At 39.8% G+C, this 23,099-nt stretch overlaps 1 protein-coding gene across 3 annotated transcripts in view; it reads right to left on the reverse strand.

Moving 5' to 3' along the window:
- Nucleotides 1-23,099, reverse strand: part of PALLD (palladin, cytoskeletal associated protein) — a 406,924-nt gene that overhangs the window by 201,336 nt on the left and 182,489 nt on the right. For all 3 annotated transcript variants that reach the window (XM_019441032.2, XM_019441033.2, XM_019441034.2), the window contains exons 6-9: nucleotides 20,570-20,644; nucleotides 16,090-16,231; nucleotides 15,541-15,564; nucleotides 940-1,059 (exon numbers count right to left, since the gene is read on the reverse strand). In XM_019441032.2, coding sequence (XP_019296577.2) covers nucleotides 940-1,059; nucleotides 15,541-15,564; nucleotides 16,090-16,231; nucleotides 20,570-20,644 — 361 coding nt within the window. The remainder of the gene's footprint in view (nucleotides 1-939; nucleotides 1,060-15,540; nucleotides 15,565-16,089; nucleotides 16,232-20,569; nucleotides 20,645-23,099) is intronic.

The raw sequence follows: 23,099 nt of genomic DNA on the forward strand, positions 1-23,099 counted from the left end.
CTAAAGTGGGGCACCTGGGTGGCTCAGTTGGTTAAGCGTCCGATTTCGGCTCAGGTCATAATCTCACAGTTTGTGAGTTTGAGCCCTGTGTCGGGCTCTGTGCTGACAGCTCAGAGCCTGGAGCCTGCTTTGGATTCTGTGTCTCCCCCTCTCTCTGCCCCTCCCATGACCATGCTCTGTCCCCGTTTCTCAACAATAAATACATGTTAAAAAAAATTTTTTAAAAAAGCAAACTAAAGTGAAGCTACTTACTAATAGCAGAAAGTAATCAAGTAAAGTTCTAAGAAAATAAAGGAAAAAGTCGTTTCATGTTATCTTTGCTAGTGGTACATTTCTGAGTTTTAAAAAATATCCAAGCAGTTCTGAATATTGGTTTCAACAGTATAATATACTGCTTTAGTTTTTCATATCAGAGTTATAGCCCACTTTCAATGATAATTTGATTTCTAAGATCTTTACGGCTTCTCCGGGTTACATTAGGTTTATCTTGTATTACCTTTTCAGAAGTTTCAATCGAGGCTTAAATAAGGATTTGTTTGTAGGAGTACCGGCTCTCCAGTTGGAACTGCTGACAGTAGTGACCGCGCCTCTGATGCAGGGGTGGCCTTCTGATGTCAGCATGATTCTAGGTTGTATGAGGATGTTTGGAAACCAGATCCATTGTTTCCAAGACCAAGTTGCATGACTGAGAAAACAGCCCCATGTGTGTTCAGTTGCTGCACTGTCATTATCTTTTTGTTCTTCATCTCCATGTCTACGCCCTCTCCCCACAAAGCCTTTGTTTCCTGACCAGACGTTGGTTTGTCAGGATAACTCCTGGAGTGGCAGCAGGCATTCCTAAAGGCTGAGCTCTCCTCTGCGGTAGTTCTTCCTGCTGTGGTGAGCCACACACTAAATGCTAGGGAGCAGAACCCAGTTGATCTCTTACTGCTCACATACCTGAGGTGACAATCAGCTGGGCAGTACTGGTTACTGAGCCGTAATCATTTCTTGCGGAGCACGTAAAGACCCCTGCATCTTCAGGGAAAGTCTCAGCGATAACCAGGGTACAGATCTCCTCTGGAAGTGAAGAGAACAGAAGAACTCATCAGAGTGAAACCATGAAGTCACCTCGAAGAAGTCGGACACCCTGCCTTTCTAAAACAAACAAATCAGGCAACAATTGGCGTAGAATCTCTTTACCTACTATTCACAACAGAGTCTCTACATTTAATTTAGCAGTTCAGTGTAGCGGCAAAAACCTTGGAGTCAGACCTGCGCTTTGTGATTTTTGGACAAGAGCAGCCTTGGTTTCCTCACCTATAAATTGGGGATAATGTATACCTAATGGGGTATCTGTGAAGATGAAAGGAGATGTCTGCAACGTGTGTATCTCTGCACTTGGCTTGCAGAGATGCTCAGTAGATTCCGGCTCCATTCTCCTCCAGCTAGTTTGGTTCAGTATGTGTGGAAGCTCTTTCAACTACAACGCAGCTGCCTTTTACATCTGCTCAACTGAAAAGCAGTTAGTGGGGAAAATCAACCTTCTCTGAAATGCTGACAATGGGGGGGGGGGGGGAGAACAAAATATGTAAATGCTGGGCCTACGGACAACTACTTTGGAAGCTACCATTACACAGTGTGGCAGTGTTGCACTTGTAGAGCGTGAAAAGCCCAGACTCTGGAACCAGCTGTCAGGGCTTGGATAAGGGTCCTGCGTATCTTGCCTCTGTGACTTTGGTCAACGTTCCTGAACGTCAACATTCTTTCTGTAAATTGGAGGAGAAAATAACAGAACCTACCTATAGGGTATTAATCATGCCTCATAAAATTAAGAAGCATTAAGCATCACAGGGTTATTGTGGGTAATGATGATCATGACCGTGACAACAGCTGATGGTTACACTGCCCTCGTCAGGGACCAGGTACAGTTATCAGCACTGAGAATAGATTTAGACTTAAGCCTTTTGTCAACCTTACAATTTAAATTTATTATAAGCCCATTTTATTGATAGGAAACTAAAGCACAATAAAGCAAATTGGTTTGCCCAAATTGGTTTAGGAGTGGCAAAATTAGAAATCGAGCCCAGTCAAGTTCCAGACTCCACACTCCCACCAACCACCTATTCCTGTGACAGGCTATACGTTGCGCTTAGGCCACTGCCTGGCACATGGTAAATGCTTTGTTGCCAGTACATATTCCCTCCCAGTTAGCATTAGAAAGAAGCTAGATCTAGAATGTATTAACTAATTTCAAGTTGAATAATTATCTATGCTTTACCAGTAAAATAAAGATTATATTGGCAAATGTTAAGAGAATTGATATTTTTCTGATTCCCACACTCTATCGATTATTCCCATATTATGTAGGTAGGGTAAGACTTCGTAGACTTTCTAGAAAAATGGCCGCAATTAACCTCCTCTCTGCATCCACGTCCCTTTGTAATGTGACTTGGCAAATTCTTCCATCACGTGCACCATCTAGTTGCCCTAACCCTTGAATTCCGGCTGGCCTTGTGCGTTGCTTTAACCTAGAATGCAGTGGAAGTGATATCGTTGGTCAGTTCTGAGCCAAAGCCTCAAGGGACCTTGGTCATCCTGCTCCATCTCTTGGAGCTCTACTGAACTCCCAGGTGAGTAAGACTATGCTGGTATGCTGGAGGAAGAGCTACCAAGAGCAGAGGTAAGCCATTTCAACAGGTACCATCCTAACCTAACTCCTTCCCAGCCAACCTGGAAGCTGACCACATCCCGAGCAAGTTAGTCCAACTGAGGTTGGCTGAGCCTGGTGCAGACCACAGAACTGCCCAGCTGAGGCCAAGCCAAATGGCTGACTCCCAAAATTATGAACTAAACGAATAGTTGCTGCTTTAAGCCACTCATTTAGGGGATGCTGTCCTGGGGAGCAATAGCTAACTGATGTAAATGGAGAAGAGAAAATATTTCTCTTCCAACCTCCTTTTCTGAAAGCCCACAAGGGCAGACTTTTGAGACTTGTAGAATAATGTACCTTCCTTCAACTATCAGTAATAAAAACTAGCAAATTGGTCTCAAAGCATATTTTATGCTTTAAACACTGGAAGAAAAAGTGCTAACTGCAGGTTAAAAGGGCTACCTTACAATAAAAACATCTTTACCTATTAAAAGGATCTTTAAGGATCTTATTTTTAAAACACAAATAAAAGTAATAAATGTAGGGGCACCGGGTGGCTCAGTCGGTTAAGCATCCGACTCTTGATTTTGGCTCAGGTAATGATCTCACCATTGTGGGATGGAGCCCCACCTGGGGTTCTGTGGTAGGTGTGGAGCCTGCATAAGATTTTCTCTCTCCCTCTCAGGCTGCACTTACCCCACTTGCTTGCACTCTCTCTCTCAAAAAATACTTAAAAAAGTAATAAATGTAAAAGTAAATAAAAATATAAAATGAAAAAGACTCCCTTTATATTCTATTCATTGACTTTATTCAATTATACCTTGCCTTCTTAATAATGTCACTTTGTTTCAAATGGAATTATTTTCTTTTTGAGATGGTGGTATCCCTTAAGACTTCCTGTGTTAAAAATAGTGAAAAATACTGGTTAATTAAAAACTCAGCTCTGGTGTTTCCACAAGTAACTGGGGTACTTTTGGCAGGCAATATAACGTGATCACACTGGGTTATACTGCAGCAAGCAGTTTTATATATGGCAACATCGGGCCTCAGATGACTTAAGACAAGATGACTTTGATAACTCATTTCATGTCTCACCTCTGAGTGACACACATTTTTGAAATTTTGCAATCAAAATAGACTTTAAGAGGCACATTTGGTGCGCCCAGTACAAATGTAGATTTATACAGAGACCACCAAAGAATTTTCTGGCTTTCCCAGTATTTACCTTGGTGGAAGACAAAGCCAACTGGGCTCAATAATAGCAAACTATTCAGTTCCAATTGCTGTAGTGTTGATATATGGCACAAGAAAAATTCATTCAAATTCTGAACCTAGGTAATATACTATGTTTTATCATTTCAATAATGTATTTCCATAAATCGTGCTCAAATTATGACCGCATCTCATAAAACAGGAGTTGTGGTGTAATGGGTTGGGTAGGTATGAAGTCAGGCATGCTCACCTCTGCTCACCTTTGTCTCAATCAGTGTAAAAGGTTCCCTGTCTCAGGATGCATCTTGGAAACTGGAAAAACACCATGAATACATGGTGGAACTATGAAATGCAATGTATATTTCAAGTATTTTGATATTTTTAAATCAGCAATTTTATTTAAAAAGACGAAAAACTAAAAAAATAAATGACAACTATGAAACTGGCAGGGCTCTGCATTACTCTGGTTTTACTTATACCTTACATCTGGCCTTTCATACACAAAGATCTAGATATAATTATTATTTAAATTCAACTGCATGTCTTAGCTCCTCAATAAGATCAGGCTATTGCAACGGGGAGGAAGGAGGGCTATTCATAAGGTTGGGTGCAGACTATTAATTTTTTTGAATGTTGAATTATGATGCTGTTTCCCAAACCTGTTAGATAAGAATCACCTGGGAGGCTTGTTAAACATGTTGATTACCTAACCCTCTCTTCTCCCCTAGAGATTCTGATGCAGTATACTTGAGGTGGGGCCAAGGATTTAAAACACAAAAAAACACTTTGCAGTTTATTTTTATCTTCAGAAAAGTATGGAAAACTTTGCCCTCAAAAATGGATTTCACACATTTTTTTTTATTGCAACCCACAGAGGGGGAAAATACATTTTGTACTTAACCCAGTCCCATGCATACACACACTTGTAAACGTTTCTCAAAACAATATTTAAGATTATATGAAGTGTACCTGACTATTTTCTTTAAAATAATGGTGGTTGTCCTCTGCTTTCATGGGTCACGATCAGCAGTTTAAAAAACATGCTCTATAGTACCTAGCACAGCTCCTGGCTCAATAAACACCAATAAATTCTGACAGAGGTGTCTGGCACATTAAAAAAGGGGGGGAGGTGGCTTCAGGTAAAGGTTTGAGAGATATGGATACATTTGAAGTGCACAATTATTATTTGATTAAAAAGTTCACTGAATAGAAGAAAAACAAGAGAATAAGAGAAACCATGAGGTAATCCTGTGGGGTTTTTGTTTTTTTTACTGTACTGTACACAACTGTTGGCCTTCCAATTGAAAAGGAAGATAGAGGGGCATCAGTGGCTCAGTCGGTTGAGTGTCTGACTTTGGCTCAGGTCATGACCTCACGGTTGGTGGGTTTGAGCCCCGCGTCGGGCTCTGTGCTGACAGCTCAGAGCCTGGAACCTGCTTTGTATTCTGTGTCTCCCTCTCTCTGTGCTCTCCTCCACTCACTCTGTCTCTCTCTTTCTCTCTCAAAAATAAACATTAAAAAATTAAAAAAAAAGGAAGATAGTGTGGAAATAATTCAAGTTGGAGCTTCATATAAGAGTAATCATTTGGAAAGTGAGATATATCTAGAAAGGTACAGGGGATAGGAAATTTTTTAAAAATTTTCTAAGATTTATTTTTGAGAGAGAGAGAGAGAGAGAGAGAGAGAGAGAGAGAATGTGAGTGGGGGAGAAACAGAGCGAGACACAGAATCCGAAGCAGGCTCCAGGGTCTGAGCTGTCAGCACAGAGCCTGATGTGGGGCACAAACCCACGAACTGTGAGATCATGACCTGAGCCGAAGTTGGACACTTAACTGACTGAGCCACCCAGGTGCCCTGGGATAGGAAATTTTATAACTAAATACACAGGGCTACAGAATGAGTTAAAAGTGTACTTAAACAGAAAGAAAAAAATGTACTTAACCAAAGAAGGGTAAAACTTAGGATATTAGTACCATAAGGGATTTTGGAGTTGTCTAGCCCAAATCTCTCATTTCTTCAGGTGAGTTCTAAAGTGATTTTCTCAAGGTCATGGTTAATTAACATTAAAGTCAAAATGTGGAAGACTGTCATCCTGCCTCCTATGAGCAAGCTTTTTTTTTTCCCCCTCAGAGGACAAAGCCTCTCAGCTTTTTTTTTTCCCCCCTCAGAGGACAAAGCCTCTCTAGTAGTTCTGCATTTTTTCCTAGTTCAGGGCACAAGGAACTCCATGTAAAATGAGGTAAGGAAAGATTTAAGATAGGAAACAAGGAGTTTTCTGAATCTGAAAATTTTAATTACTCTCACTACCCAAGTAATTCAATAGGAAATTCATCTGCACAAGGAGATGTGCCGTGTGTCTTCAATGATAAATTGGAATAGGATATAAGACCAGTCAAAGGGCTTGTAATGTGGACATACTGGCATCAGAAGAAAAACAGCCTAATCTTTTGAGATTTGAGGGAAAAAAAAACCCTCATATACTGGCAGGCCTCTGAGAGATGGGCTTACGGCACAGGTAGGTCACCTCTGTCCCCTGTAGCAGATGCTGCTGGTAGCCATGAAGCCTTCCCAGCTTTCAGCTGCACCGAGGTGCATCCTGCCCAGGGAGCCACTGCCTCAGTCCTACACTATCTCCCCAGTGTTTGGCGTTCTCCGGAAAGGTCTTCTCTCAACCTTGGATTATTCATACCTAGAAAGATGGAGTTTCTGGAGACACTTGGAGAAACTTCCATCACCAGTTCATGCCTGAGAATGCCTTAACTGTAAACATAGACATAATTCTGTGCCTTGAAACCTACATTCAGAAACAGGATAAAATCTTATCTAGCAGGGATGATGTAAAGTGGTTTTGGAGTTGATGATCTTGCCAATTTTAAAGTTCCTTATGCTACCTATGATTTTGTGATTTTTAGTTATGCCATTAAAAAAACACCCTGACCTACTATATATAATTACCCCTTCTAAACCATAGGGCACTTTTGCGAATGAAATTTTATCATCACCCCATCCTTCCATGACTCTGGGGACAGATTACAAATCCTCACTGTGGTCACAGAACCCTAAATGACCAGGCTGCTGCTTACTTGCCAGGTTCCTTTTGTGCCTCTCTCCTTCCTTCATTCTGAGCTTCATGCACTCTGGCTCTCCCCGCAAAGCCACATTTCTTTCCGTCTCTAAGCCCTCAGCCTGATGCTTCCACCTAAACATGATTTTCTCAGAGGAGTCTTTTTTGATTAGAGTTGGTCAGATCCACCATCTATATTGTAATTTTAGGACGGCAAACTCTCCTGGGAGACAGCTCTCACACCTATAAATATTTTTTTGTGAAATTAGCGTGTTCATTTCTGGTACCTTGACTACAGCCCCTGTGAACATGGAAAGCATTTGGTCTGTTGGCATGTTGTCAGCATCTCTCCGTGAATATTTCTGAATAAATGTATGAATGAAATTTAGTTCCCAGGAAAAAAGTAAACATTTGCTTTACAAAAAGACTGTTTCACATTTGACTGAATAAAACTCATTGTATGCGAATTTACAGGAATACTTCCATTGCATAAACGTACAGTCACGTACAGATTGACTAAACTTCTAGAAAAGGCTACAACCTCACTGAACACCAACACCACCACCACCACAGAAGGACAATCATTGGGATGTTCCTCTAGTGATCTTCACACATTGCTATGTCTCAGTGACTTGTACTAGATAAAATTTTAGTCAAATGCCCCAGAGCTTGTTTAGCTTTTCTGCTCTTGGAAAATTTCGTCCCAAAGTGACAGTAGGCTCACATCTTGTTCAGAGAAAGTAAGCATCATGGCTTGTATGGTTCTGACACGACCAAAATGAAGAAAGCCATGAGGAAATGAGACGAGCTAGGCTGTAATATTGCATTTTCATCTGGATGCATCTTATTTGAACAAAGTCCTTTAAGACATCTGTAAAATACATTCTGGTCAGAAATGGAAGTCAAGAGATGACTGTTTATCTCCAACAAAGGTGGTTAGAGGCTTACTTATCTATTTAAAAAACTGTCCATTTTAAAAAATGGAAAAATTTTAAATTACCAGTAGCTCTATGATCCATTTTAATCCATTTTTCTTAGATGAAAGGTTTTGATTGGATGGCATGTGATAAATTACTAAATTGGAAACTTTTACTGGTGATAAATTTTTTTTATAGTTAGCTAAAAATTACTTAATCATGTAAATATCTCTCAGAACTCAACCATGAGTTTCATTCAAATTTTTGGACGTACTTAACACTTTGTTAAATACAAATAACTTTGTTTGCCAAACCTTATAAAATGATGAGGCAGCAAGGATAACATTACTTATGTCCTTTGGGTGATAAGGGGACATTTTCATAAAATGCCTTCTTTCGCCAGCCTTTGGAGTCCAGCCTAACTAAAAAGAAATCCAGCTTTTACCTTCCAAACCCCAAAGTGGGTTTATTTAACACAACTGATAAAAACGAGTCTGGGTTAAAATCAACAAGATGAGATTCAGTGCTGGTAAATGTAATGTTTGCATAAATTTTCATAAAGGATTTTTTTTTTGCAATTGCAAACTGTATCATATATAGAGGATATTTTAAATGCACGGTTTAAGGAATAACAATAAAATGAACCCCTGTGCACCCATCAAGTCTAAGAAATAAAATATTACTAATACTTTAGAAATGCCCCCATGCCCTCCCCAATTGAATCCTCCCCCTTCTTTTGAGATCATCAGTCCTTTGATTATGTTTCTTGTATTTGTATCCTTCAAAAAAATGTGTTTGGTTTTTAAAAATTGAGTCCTAACCACAAGTTTTACTGTGCAAAGAAAAGGCAAACTTGTCAGAAAAAGTTTACAGGAACTATCTTGGGGTATAAACTGACTTCAACCTCCCCATGATGTTTACAAAAACCACCACAGGAGTAATTGGCAGACAAGTAATCCTGAATGAGTCCTGGGAACCTTAAGGCTTACCTCCATGAGGAAGTCTGGTGGGGCTAAGTGTGGGCAGGAACTGGACAGCCAGCACGAATAGCTGGGGAAATAGGTGTCCCCATGCTTTCTGTTTTTAAGTTCAACATGGCCAACTTCCAAATCTCAGCACCAGAACAAGTGAGAACGGTGGCGGAAGGGAGGATGAAATGAGTGTTCTTAGCTGAACCAGGAGGCTGTGCAGGGAGGGGAGAGCACAACAGGCCTGCCACCCTGCCATTCTGTCATCAGGGTAAAGGAGGAAGCAGTGGCGATGAGCTCTTAGTGCCGAAAACTTCAGTGTGTCTGTCTCTTGTATCCCACAACTCCAATCTGGACCTATCCTCCATTCCTGATGCCTAGCTGTCACCCGCCTGCAGGGCTCCCTTTGGCTCTCACCTGCACTTGATCGCCTGCTTCCCATCCACCACATTTTCCTCTTTCTAGGGGAGTTCTCTTCCTGGGTAGAACACATCCCACCTGAAGAGTTGTAGAGGAAAACCTCCGAGACCTTGCAAGTCTGGAAACTCTTGACTGTATCTTCACAAAGAATTGAAGGTATAGCAGGGTGTAGGATTCTAAGTTCGAGGTAATTTTACTTCAGAATTTTGAAGGTTTTGCTTCATTGTCTCTTCATGTCTAGCATGACTTCTAAGAAGTCTGAAGCCATTCTGATCTTGTTTTATGTGCCTTCACGTTTTTTCCCCTGGACACTGGCAGAATCATCTCCTTGTCCTGGATATTCTGAATTTCATGATGCACACTGCTGTGAAGTTATCTTCATCCACTGTTCACACAGTGAGTCCTTTCAATCTGGGAACGGTTACCTTCAGTTTAGGGAATTAAACAAATATTTCATTGATAATCTCGTCCCCTTATTTCTCCTCTCCTCTGAGATTCCAATATATAGGTGTAGTCTACTTAAGCAGGTTCTCTAGTGTATCTATTCTTCTTACCTTTGCTCTTATAGTCCTTTGCTGTCTTTCTGCCCTACTTTGTGAAACATTTCCTCAACTTTTATTTCTGCTACCAGCTTTCCATTCCAAGAGCTTTTTTCTGAATGTTCCTCCCCTCTTCTTAAAGCATTTTCAATTTCACTTTTTGGATGCGCTGATTTTCTTATCTGAGAAGAGGGTTGGGTTTTTACATTTTCTTCTCTCTGCAAGTCTGTTTTATTCAAGTTGCTTTCCAGGGAAGATGCTTCTTTTCTTCTAGATCATCCATGATGCAGGTTTCTTCAGAGGTCTTTTCTCTCTTTTTGTTGACACGGTTCTGAGTTGATTAGATGCTCAGAGGAAGACAGAGGAGCTTGCCCACTTCCCGGTATGGTGATCTAGATGGCCTCTTTGTTGGAAAAACTCCCATATCACACATATGGATTTTTTGTTTCTCTTGGGATGTTCAGATTGCCCAGAAAGCTCTGCCTGGAAAGGAAAGGCTCACAGGCCAGCATTCTAGAAGATCAGTGCAGAAGATGACTGGGAGTAGGATCACGGAGAATTTAGAATTCTAAGAGTCACTCAGTTTCCTTTTTGATGCATTCTCAAATGTGCCTCTCTCCCAAAAGATTAAACCAAACTTTCTTGGTCCATGGGATCCTAAGTGTCTCAGTAATAGTTTTTGGTTTTTTTTTTATGATGCTCCTAAGCCAAAATATATACCTTCATTTGTTACGTAGTTATTTTGAAAGAACACAGTAAGTACTTAGGTCTTAACAAGTTAGTTACTATTTGAAAAAACACATATAAGTTGAAAGAAAAATATTATTTTATTCTTAAATAACCACAATTACTAACTAATGAATGCATGCATCTGTTGGGTACTGCAGAACTCTTGAGATCAGATGGGACACAGCCAGCCTCATTTCATGTTCCACATTGATTTTCACGTGGCACTTACTTGTTTAGCACATGTACACATCAAAAACGCAGTTTCACATAGATATGATGTCATAGAAAAGAATGTGGAGTGACCTCATGTTGAAACCCTGAACTGTTTCAAGCTAATAGCTGTGTCTATCAAATGCTGAGTATCATTGTACTTGCATTAAAACTTTCAAACATTACAGTACCTCTGTCAATCTGTGTGGTGCCCCAGGGCACCTCGTCACACAGTTTGAGAATCACAGGTTTCACACAATCCACTTTTGTTTAAACTTTGTTTAACCTTTAAGCTCTTAACTATGTATAATCTACTGGGATCTCAAACATCCTTACCATTGCTGTCCTACAACTCAGCACCTTAGTACATCTAACAAGTATAATTAACTTCACATTCTGAATCACAGAATCAAAACATGGATTCTATTATAGAAGACCTAAGATGATGGGTGGCATTTGGTTAGCAGAGATTTATACTGAAAGTACAAGGCATCATATTTTTATATGTGTAACTTCCCAGCCAGCAAGACACGGGATTTTTAATTTCGCATACCACCAGACAATGCTATAGAAGTAACTCAATACAGTTTGTGGCTACGTCCAGACAGCTGAGTAAGGGCCTGAGTATTAACAGCTGTCAAATGAGTGTTCTGTGCCCTCCACACCACCTCCACCCCAGACTAGTCTTTGAAGGATTCAATCAGTATAAAGTCAGAATGTCAAGGAAAGAGGCCAGAGCAGGTAATATGACAAACGGATGTTGGTCTTAAGTAAGCTGACTAGCTATTAATTCACAAAACAGTCTGAAAAGATTTGTGATGCAAGCCGACTTCTGTCTAGACAGAGAAGGGAGTGTAAAACACATTAGACAGATACAACACAGTAGTGACAAGAAAAACCTGTTTCAGTCTCTCAAATGCATTAGGAGAGAATCTGGTGGTTCCTTTTTTTATCTGAATATCTAATCCCTAATGGAGCTATATCTAGGTACTAGTGAATTTCATTTCTATAGCTCTAACACATGATTTTAAAAGGGAAGAAGCACAAAGAGATAAAAAGAATGAAGTAGGGAAAAGCAGAGAGGAAAAGAGAGATTGAGCACCAACTAGGGAGGAGAGAGCAAGAGTGAATGTGTCAGAGGACTGGAGAGTAGGAAGAGAGGGTAATAAAACCCAAATGCTCAGATATGTTCCTGAATTTCAAAGACTATTTATGTTTTAGCATTTGGAAAACATCACTGGCCTAGTCCTATAAAACTTATCTCTTTCCTCAGATGTACTGTAGTCATGTCTGTTTTTCTGCTTTCCACTTAGCAGTGGCTAAAAAACGGCGATCAGGGAAGTCAGTTCCTGCATCCACTTTATACAGTTGAATAGTTCAGTGGCCTAATGGATAGCCAATCAGGTCATTTAAGGAGAGTACGCAGTTCAAAATATCTTTTGGGTTTTTTTCCCCCAACAATGTCGATGGTCAACTTTAAGCTCAGGGTAAGGAAAACAATTGGCTACTAGTAAAAGAATCAGAATCATACTTAGTTTTGTCAGGCATGCCAAAATACTGTTTAAATACAAATTATATTTTAACATTTGCTTCTTCTGAAGTTCTCATAGCAGCAGCTCACAGAAGCAGTCCACTTGAATTCATTTGTTTAAAGGGTTTTTTTTTGTTTAAAAAATATGATCATGAGTTTTATTTAACACTACATGCCTATTGTAGATTGCCTGATGGAGAGCATTTTAATGCTCTGGCATAAAAGAGAAATGAGCAATTCTAGTAATGTAATAAATATAATTGTGGAGAAGTTATCAGTTCAGGGAAAACTAGCTGTGTGTGTGTGTGTGTGTGTGTGTGTGTTTTAATGTTTGTTTTGAGAGAGAGAAGGGGGTAAGGGCAGAGACAGCAGGGGAAGGGCAGGGAGAAAAAGAGAATCCCAAGCAGGCTCCAGGTGGTCAGCACAGAGCCGGATGCAGGGCTTGAACTCATGAACCTTGAGATCATGACCTGAGCCAAAATCAAGAGTCAGACATTTAACCAACTGAGCCACCAACGCCACACGGGTTTTGTTTTTAATAGCTCCTGACTGTATACAAGTTTTTTTTTTTTCTTTTCTATTATTTTTTTAATGTTTATTTACTTTTGAGAGAGAGAGAAAGAATGAACGAAAGAACGAACAAGCAAGAGAGGGGAAGAGAGAGAGGGAGTCACAGACTCCGAAGCAGGCTTGAAGCTCTGAGCTGTCAGCCCAAAGGCCATTGCAGGGCTCGAACCCATGGACCACGGGATCATGACCTGAACCGAAGTTGGATGCTTAACCAACTGAGCCACCCAGACACCCCTTTTTTCTTATATTGACAGATTTCATTGACATATTTCTGTACCAAGATATATTTGTTCTCAGCAAATTCTATTATTGTGCTTAGAATGGAAGAGTCCATTTTCTTTTCTTTTCTTTCTTTCTTTCATTTCTTTCTGAGAGAGAGGGACATTGTGAGAAGGGGAGGGGGAGAGGGAGAGGGAGAGAGACAGTCTTAAGCAGGCTCAATCCCACGACTCTGGGATCATGACCTGAGCCAAAATCAAGAGTTGGACACTCAACAACTGCACCACCCAGGCACCCCTGTTTTCTTAAATGCTTCCAGATCTAACTAAAGGGGGAAAAATAAGAAAATTCAGTGAACATGAAAGGAAAAACTTATATTGCTAGGATATGCAATTTAAAAGGAAGTTCCCCTCATTATCTTGCTCTTTTCTTCATGATTTTGCCATGTTAAAAAGGCACCGATGTATGTCTAGAGGTCATTTTATCCACGAAGCTGAGAACTAATTTTATTAAATAATCATGATCAAATCATGATTGTGCTAGAAGCAAAACAGAAAATCATAATTGAAAAAGAGTTTGTAGTTTGAGGGATAAAAGGGAAGAGGATGGAAAAGGGGGGGGGGGTGGTAGCAGACATTTTTGTTCTCCCTCCACACCCAAATTTATTCCTTCTTAGCCAATATATTGAGTATTTTCAATTTTCAAATACATATGTACTCAGAAACTAAACTATGCAGCTTCTAACCAGTGTTATGAGTTTTTAGATGATGGTTAGTTATGAATTTCCAACACAGATCATGGGAGATATTTCATAAATCATCATCACCTCTGTAGGTAACGACAAGGGATAACAACATGATGAAAAAGAATTGCATGAATTTGCACAAAATCCACAACACAACATCAAAAGCAGTAATCCGTTCCAGTAATAATGCTTTTAGAATTTGTGGCTCAAAACTTCAGTTTTATTTGCACATAAAGCATCGTAAGATATAAACTGCCCGTGACTTTTTCACATCAACTTTTTTGTAGATAGAGAGGTATCTGGCTCCTACTTTTATATCAATAAGTCTATTTAAAATAGTAAACACAAGATGTGCCCTAACATCTTAGCTCATGCAGCAGATGGACTCTCAGAAGTTCCATGTATCAGGGAACCAGCAAGATGCAATTTTTTAATTTGTAATTTTTTAGTATTTATTTTGAGAGAGACAGAGACAGAGTGTGAGCAGGGGAGGGGTGGAGAGAGAGGGAGACACAGAGTCTGAAGCAGGCTCCAGGCTCTGAGCTGTCAGCACAGAGCCCAACATGGGGCCTACAAACAGCAAGATCATGACCTGAGCCGAAGTCGGACGCTTACCAAACTTAGCCACCCAGGTGCCCCAAGATGCAATTTTGTATAAAGACCTATCACAGAATATGAAGTTGTCTATGTTTTGGAAAGTGACTACAGTATTTGGGTGATGACTGACACATTAAGTGGGGCAACATCTCTGGTTGTAATCATGACAAGAAGGCACTAGATCAATTCCAATTGTTCCTTAAGGATGCTACTCAGTACCCTTTAACCTTTGGATCCTAAAAAGATCACATCCTATTTTTAATGGCCCAATGCTCGGATGTGAGAGGTCCGGGACTAACCATAGTAACCTGACCTGCAGTAGCCCACTGAGAACTTTCAAGTTGTCCAAGAAGGGACAGAGCAAAGCCATGGCTCCTAAGGGACATGATGGCAGAAGCTGCTCAAAGCTGGAGAAAAGCACAAATCAGCTTTTCAACCTTTTGTCAAGGAGTAAGCGAAACTGTAATTTTGCCAAAGGGAGAAACACAAAAGAAAGTACTCTTGAGGTGGGTGTCCTGTAAAATACACAGAGAAACATTATTGTTTCTTTTTCAAATGTTTTTTAGTTCATGAGGAGTCATAAATATCCACAAAGTCTGAAGCAGAAGAGTTGGATCTGGTGCTTCCAGATAACATAGCACTCTGATGAGGTCAAATGACCCGGTAATTAAGAGAGATCCTAGGGCAAGATGACTTTCTTCATGCTGGGAGAACGGTACAAGTTTATGGCTCAGGCTACATAAATGAGAAATACCGGTGGTCAGTTTTGCTTACATCTCTGGGCTGCTCTCATGTGAGACGCATTTCTAAGCTGGAGGGTCGATCTGTTCCTGGGCTTTGGTTAGCGAAAGTATGTAGCAGATGGTTCTTTTCTACTGGAATTTCAGGACGATTTTTTTTATCAACTCGCTTTGCTTTCTGAATATAAAAGACTATATTTAAAAAAGCCTTAAACCACTGAGCTTGACCTTCTTGTCTGAATGGAACTTAATGTTTTACTAATAAAGAAGTTGATGTAAAATGCAGTGGACACACCCCATGATAAAGAAGATATTGTCTTTAAGGGGGTTTCGTATTTCCAGGGAACTGCAAAAACATTGTTCTGCTTATGGTTTTAAAACTGAGACAAAGAACTATTGAAACCCCAAAGATATGTTACCAACAAACAAAAAGAAAAAGCTTCTTACCAGGTTCAGCTGTAGATCTAGGTTCTGTTTGCCACATGAGGAAAAAATAAATCAAAACAGAGTATTAGAACGGGATTCCATTAATAATAAATCCACCTATCTTTTCTCTGTCTAGGACATGTCTACAGAATATAGGGAACTCCACAGTACAAAAGAGTAAAGTGATAGATCAATTTATATTTCTAGAAATACAGAAACCCAAATTCCACCAGTAACAAACAGCTTATACTAGGAAGTTTTGTAAACCATAATCCATAGAGGGGCTTATAGGAGGCTTATACCCCTCCTCAAATTATTTGCCCTACTTTGAGTTCACAAGTCTGTAACATTTTCTGACGTATATACAACTTTCATTAGACCTTCAAAGGGTTACACAAGTGACCACCACTGCTTAAATACACTGGACCCCACATATTTGCAGGTTATCTGGTCTTACTACTCTCCCAAAAATAGAAACCAATTCATCCAAATGACTAAACCCTTCTTGGTTTTTTGGAAGCTTGAGGGAAGAAAATGAATGAATGTGGGAGAATGGGCACCTCTCCTTACTTTTCTGTAGAATTCTGAAGTCTGGAGAGTCTTGGATTTCACTCCCTTGTCGGAACCACTTGACCTGCAAAGGGGGCGCTCCTCGGACCCGGCACTCCAGTACCACCACCTGACCCTCTGATGCAGCTATGTTTTGCAGTTCCTAAAATTCAAGGAAAACACTCCCTGTTAGACTGGTGCACATGTCCACAATTTCACAACAGACAATAACGCTTCCAAAGCTTCCCGGGGGAAAAAAAAAAAAAAGGCAAAACTTGCATCATAAAATAATTACCACTAACTCAGATAAAAAGAAACACCTTTAAACCCATTGGTTGTCAGCTTTTCATAATCTCCATGTAATGACATTAGTAAGGTTTACTACTGGGCCTCTAGAAACTTCGTGTCTCTGCAAATTTATTGCCACTTCATATTTATGGAATTTTATGGTAATGCCTGTTACCTTTATCTACATTTAAGAGTCAGCTGGTGGAATGCAAACTTCCCCAAACCATTATATTTCATATGAACGTAGATTCCTGGGAAAACCAGACAGGAAGGAAAAAAAAGGCATACATTTGTTTTCACATGCTCCAACTTTCCATGTACTCCTCCCCCCCACCCCCAACACACCTTTGCCAATGGGTTTCCTACGTCAGGTTTATTAACATGGTTTATTAACACAAGGGGCTTGGGGATTTTCTCATTTTAAAGTTCTGAGTAAAACAATAAAACCCGTAGTACATCTCCCTTCATGACCTTCATTTCCTCTTCCTTTGCAATTACCCTTGCTGCCCCGGACCCCACTCCAATTCCAGACCAGTACATTTTTACAGTCCGACGGATTAGAAGTTAATTTGGCTTCACAGATGCAAAGAGGTAAAAGCTTTTATACTTGTTATTAAATATCAAAAGATGCCCAGTCCTCTTCCATAGGTTCTCTACCTTCTTTCTCCAGGAGGACCTAGCAATGGCTTAAACTTAACTTTTGACTTTTTAACTAAACTTTTTGACTTTTTAAACTTCTGACTTCATAGCATGAGATCTTACATAGGTCATGTAGAAATCTTGAAACAATTCAAATATGACAAAGCAATTCACCTGTACATCAACCAAAAGCAAACAAACTCACATCAAGAAGTTGTGTGGTTTTTTCGGTTTCATTTATTATTTATTTAAGATTATCTGAAGGGATGACAAATGGCCTGTTGGGAAAAACAAATGTTGTGGCAAATGGCCTTCGGTGAGTGTGTTAGAGCTCTAAGGAAATTCTCAAAGTTGATGATGTTGGCAGAGGAACTATGAGAATCTAGTGTTAAGTCGGAGAAGGCATTTGATAATTTCGGTAGTTAACAAGAACGCCTTTTTTAAGTAAAAAGGTTAAGATTATTAACTACTTCTGACTGCATTCTTCAACCCCCCCTTTTTTTTTAATGTAGGAAATCTCTGGTTTTAAATGGACTTTTTCACTTTGTGATCGGGTCCAGAGAAGAGCCAATTTAATGGACCACAGCAGGCAAAGTGCTGCTCACAGGCTCCACGTTGTGTGGATTCATTATTAAACACTTCCAGGCTTGTCCAGGAAATTGCTTGTGGTAGATTTCAAAGGGTACACAAATATGTTTCATATTTGACCTTTCAGGCACCAAAGGAGACTCTGATTTATTAGGATTGTGTGTTTTGTTCAAACTTTGGAGAGTCAGAGATAGAGAAAATGGGCAGGATGCCAAGGACCTGAAGAGTCAAAACTCCAGTTATTCCAGGATCACAATTTGACTCCACCTGGAGCAAACTTTTTTTCTGTTTTTAATTTATTTATGCTGAGAAATAGAGAGGGGGGCAGGGGTGGAGAGAGAGGCAGAGAGAGAGAATCCCAAGCAGGCTCCACACTGTCAGCACAGAGCCCGATGGGGAACGCGAACTCCCCAACTATAGGATCATGACCTGAGCCAAAACCAAGAGTCGGATGCTTAACCAACTGAGTCACCCAGGCGCCCTGTAGCAAACATTTTTATCTTGAGAAAAGCCACAGCCAGGCAGAATGAGCCACTAGGAGAACCTGCAGGAACATGATGAGGAGCACTGAAGGAGACTGCATTCAGAAGTTGTGCTTGGCAATCTGCACCACCCACTCTGTAAACTTTGGGACTCCTGAGTGTGTTTCAGGTCCATATAAGGGTATCTCACGTCATATACCAAGCCCACCGGATACTGCGATTCCTTGAAGGGGTCCAACTATTTAGCAAGAAATGCCACATGAGGCCAGCTGCTCTCCCAGTCTCTCATGTGTCCCTACCGCCCAAAGTCCCACAGTCCATGCCAGCTCTGCCGTCCCAAGCAAAGCCCGGTGGCCCACAGGCAGAAGTGCTGCTCCGCCTCTGACCAGCTGCGAAACCTGGGAATCTTTACCAGAGTAGTAGGAGGAAATAGATGGAGGCACCTCTTAAACTGGCAAAGCCCACCTGGCGTTCACTGTCACCATCATGCCCCCAAAGATGCTAAGGGTGACAAAGGGAAAGCTAGTTTGAGATACAAAGGAGATCAGCAGATTTATTTTCTACACCTGCCCCTCCAAAACCAAAGCTCAGGCCCAAAAAGGACCCAGCAAAGCAGGGAGAAAAGATGCCCAAAGGGACAAAGGGGAAAGCAAACGCAAAGAAGGAAGAAAGCAATCCTGCAGAGAACAGAGATGGTCTACAGTCTAGACACAGAGGGTAGAAGGCACCGAAAATGCCCAGGGAGGGGTGCTCTATGCTTCCAGTCACTCCATAGTTTGTGATTCCTTTATAAAAATATAGAATTCCTTTATAAAAATATAGAAGTTTGTTTATGTTTGTTTTTACTACACTGTGTGTTTGGCACACAGTATGGTACATGGTTTTCTTCTGGAGAAAGGGGATATACCACTAATATGTCACTGATTCAGGAGGAACAAGGTTTTGTGTCTAGTTTTCGAGGATTTCTCTTGGTGCCCAGGAGGAATTCCCTAACATCTCCATATGCCAGGCCCCAGTGGTGAAGCCCCATGGGGAGGGAAAGCAAAACCTCACATCTTCTTTATCTACTTAAATCAAGAGGTGCATTGACACCCTCAAAATCAGCCATGTCTTGGGTAGCAATACAGCAGATAACAGATTTCCTGGTGATGATCTGGTGAAGCTGTTTTCAAAAAGCTCTAAAGTCACACAGCACCTGAATTATCCACACCTTGGTAACATGTGCTGTTCTAAGCAACGAAGGACAACTTCATGGACTACTAGAGTGGCACTGTTTTTGGTAAGGTTTCACACAATCTTTTTTTTTTTTTTTTTCTTTTTGTAATCTATCCAGGAGGGGGCTTTCAAAGTTGTTGTCAGATATCATTTGTTGCCATGTCTTAAAGTAAATATTGTTTATGGAAAGATCTTTAATAAAGCTGGATTCAGGCTGGCTTAGAAGAAAAAAAAAATCATTCCCTCCAGGAAGACAAGCAAGATGCTCTTCTCCACTGCCTTGCATGTTTTATGGATTTGCTCTTTACATTTGTCTTTAGTTTACTGGGAGTATATTTTTGTAAAAAGTATGAAATAGGAGTCCAAAATATATATATTTTTTTATCTCTGCTGAGGAATTCATTCTTTACCCAGTGATCTGCAGGTTTCTGTAAATACTGGAGTGTCTTTATGGGCTCTGTTCTGATTACCTGGTCTTACGCCAGCACCATACTGTCCTAACTACTATATTTTTACAAAGTCTTGACATCTCCAAGGACTAATCTCCTGCCTTCCTTACCATCATATGATTTTCCTTCTTCAGGAGTACCCTGGCTATTTTTGGGTTTATCTTAGAGTCAAATTGCCAAGTTCTAATTCAAACAAACAAATGAAACAAGGAACCTGTTAGAATTTCAGCTAGATTCATTAAATTTACAGATTAATCTGGGAGTCATGATTTCTTGACCATTTTCCAGTCCACAGACATGGTATTTCTCTTCACTTATTTAGGCCTTTTTAGAGGTCTTTCAATAAAGGTTTGTAATTTTCTCAAAACAAAACAAAGACAAAAAAACAAAGAAAGAGAGAGAAGATATGCTACATGGAACCATTTTTGAGTTGAGCAGTTGACAAATGAAATGGAGGTCATTCAGCTTGGCAAGGCAAAACACAAACTTAGAACAAACTGAATTATTACCCATTTTTTTTATTTCTATAAAACTTGTTTCTCCCAAACAATTTCAAACACAGCATTTTGTCTGTTTTCCCACCTGTCTTGGCTTTCCCACTCTATTGTAAGCTCTATCAGGTCACTGACCATGCCCACATTTTTTAGACCCTTCACAAGATTATAATCACCCAGCAATTTTTCGGTAAATACCTATCTAGCCCCAAAGGTAACCATGACAGCCTACTGATCTGTTCGTTTTCATTTTTAAAGACTGCCACATGAAGCCACATGTGAATCCATGTGAATGGAATTTCAGGACCAAAGCAAACACAGAGAATGAGACTTGCAGATGTCAGACCTTTGTAAAAATAGGAGGAAAGGAGGCAGGAGTGGTTGCATCAGGTCGGCAGAGATACGAGGTTGGACTGTGAACCTGAAAAAGCAGAGACACAGGGATCAAATTCTGAATATATAAATTGCTGAACAGATGGGCTAAAGAAACCTTTCATTATTGGGATCACTCCACATGAATGAAACAAGGGAAAGAAAACATCGCCATATATCATTTTGCTGGTCTACTCTTACATACAGTACAGACATTGTTCTACACCCTCATTTCACATCTGTTACTCTTCTCTACTCAAAAGGATATTCAAGGTACAAGTTCCCTGGTTCCTTAGGGATCCATGAGCTTTTAAATGCTATTACCAAATGGATTTCTGTGTGTGGGGGTTTCACAGGGGCCTTTTCCAAAGTTCTCACAGACATTATATTTTATTTTTAAACACGGTCTGGATTCATTGAATTAAAAGCACAAGTTACTGGCAGTGGAGGGTAAATTATCAAACATCCCCCTACCTTATTTTTAACTTGAACTCTTTTTTGATATAAGGAATTATAAGAAGTTAAAAAGAAGGATACTGTTTTTTCTTGATATGCAAAAAATAAAGGTGCTGAAATACTTACTGAATGGAACTCATCTCTGGGGAAATAGAAGGATTCCAGAGTAGTGAATGGAAATGGTTTCTCCTTCTACATTCATTTATTTTCAAGTGCTTTGGGTTTATTCTGCTCTATATAGGCAATTGTTAGCTTCTTACCCCGAGATGATAGTGATCTGATATTATGTGTCTAAATATGACAAGATGTCATCAGGAATGTTGGCAGTTGTAGAGATGCTAGGATGGAAAGGGCCTATTCATTATCCTTGTAAGACTTTTCATTGGCTTGTGATTTAGGATTGGGTTTCACTTTTCACTGTCTTTTTATGTGCATACACTATTTGAATGCTTATACAGTAGATAGTCTGTGCCAGCCGCTGTTCTAAATGTTATGTGGAGATTCACTCACTAAATCCTCATGATAATCCTATGAGATAGATAGATGGTATTATCTTCAGTTTACAGATGAAGAAGTTAGGCATAGAGAGGTTACATCACTTAGTCAAGGTCTCTTCGAGTTAGTAAGTGGTAGAGCTGGGATTTACACCCAGGCAATCTGGTTCCAGGGTGTTAAAATTTTATATGACCGTTGCTGATGATAATAAAGCAACGGAGTTTCTGTGAGCCCTTCAGCCTCCTGCCTATACTGTCGGAATAGATTAGATTACCTTCCATTTAGTGCTCCTGTAGAATTTAAACCACTTAAAATGTACTGTTTACGTTATTATGGTTTTACATATTTAAATACGTATTTTCTGCTCTTAGGCTTTTTTCTAAATTTTTTTAACGGTAATTTATTACTGAGAGACAGAGAGACACAGAGCGTGAGCAGGGGAGGCATAGAGAGAGGGGGAGACACAGAATCTGAAGCAGGCTCCAGGCTCTGAGCTGTCAGCACAGAACCCGACACGGGGCTCGAACTTACAAACTGTGAGATCATGACCTGAGCTGAAGGCGGATGCTTAACCGACTGAGCCACCCAGGTGTCCCTGCTCTTAGGCTTTTAATGTGTTCTGCAATATTCATATTTTTATATTTCCTATTTCCCCATAGGAAATAGGATTAGCATAGTCTCAATATTCATGGAGTTTTCTGAAAAATTCCGGTAGGTTTTATTTTATTTTTGCAAAAACTTAATTATTAATACCAATTTACATAATAATTAATAATAATTATAAACTGGGAATGAAGATGGTGACAGATTTTTTTTCTCCAATGAAATGCCTAGCATGGTGCTAAGCATTCATCACTTATCAATACTTAAATATCAAACACCAAAAAAAAAAAAAATCTACATATAATCAGATATATTTCTATAGGTTCCACTCTGATTTAGGGATTTAAAACAAATATTTAGACCATCTTTAAGTGAGTTATACTGGCTGGTTCTTTTCAAGTTTCAAATGTCTCTTCTCTATGGTTTCTACATACCACAGATCCCAGAGTATTACTCTACAATACCTGAGTGCTCAATAGATAGAAGGCCTGGTGATGATGCTCACAGAACATAGTGATTAGTTAGGAATTAGTTTACACTTCAAGGGTGGGGGCGGGGAAGGCTTTTGTGAGTGTTGTTTTTAAATATACACATCATAGCACAAAGGCAAAGTAACATGCATCTAATTAAAACATTTAAAGATTCCATTTTTTTTTTTTTTTTAATTCCTGTTGTATCTGCAAAGTAAGCTCACTATTACCTCAGTAGTTTGTACTGTTGTTCTTTTTTGGACACGGCAGTCTTGTAATGAAATAAAAGCAGGGTTAAAATGCTTGGTTAAGCCAATAATAATAATAATAATAATAATAATAATAATAAAAATTATTATTATTATAGCATGATTATGTTTAGCTCCTGGAAAAACTTTTGTTGGTATGTCAACTTTTCTTGCTTCTATTTTAAATGAGCTAATAAATTTGGCTAAATGGAAGAGGGCACAGTTGTGGAAG

Source organism: Panthera pardus, unplaced genomic scaffold, assembly GCF_024362965.1.
Source record: "Panthera pardus isolate Hobbes unplaced genomic scaffold, ASM2436296v1 HiC_scaffold_13, whole genome shotgun sequence".
In the NCBI taxonomy this organism is placed as follows: Eukaryota; Metazoa; Chordata; class Mammalia; order Carnivora; family Felidae; genus Panthera; species Panthera pardus.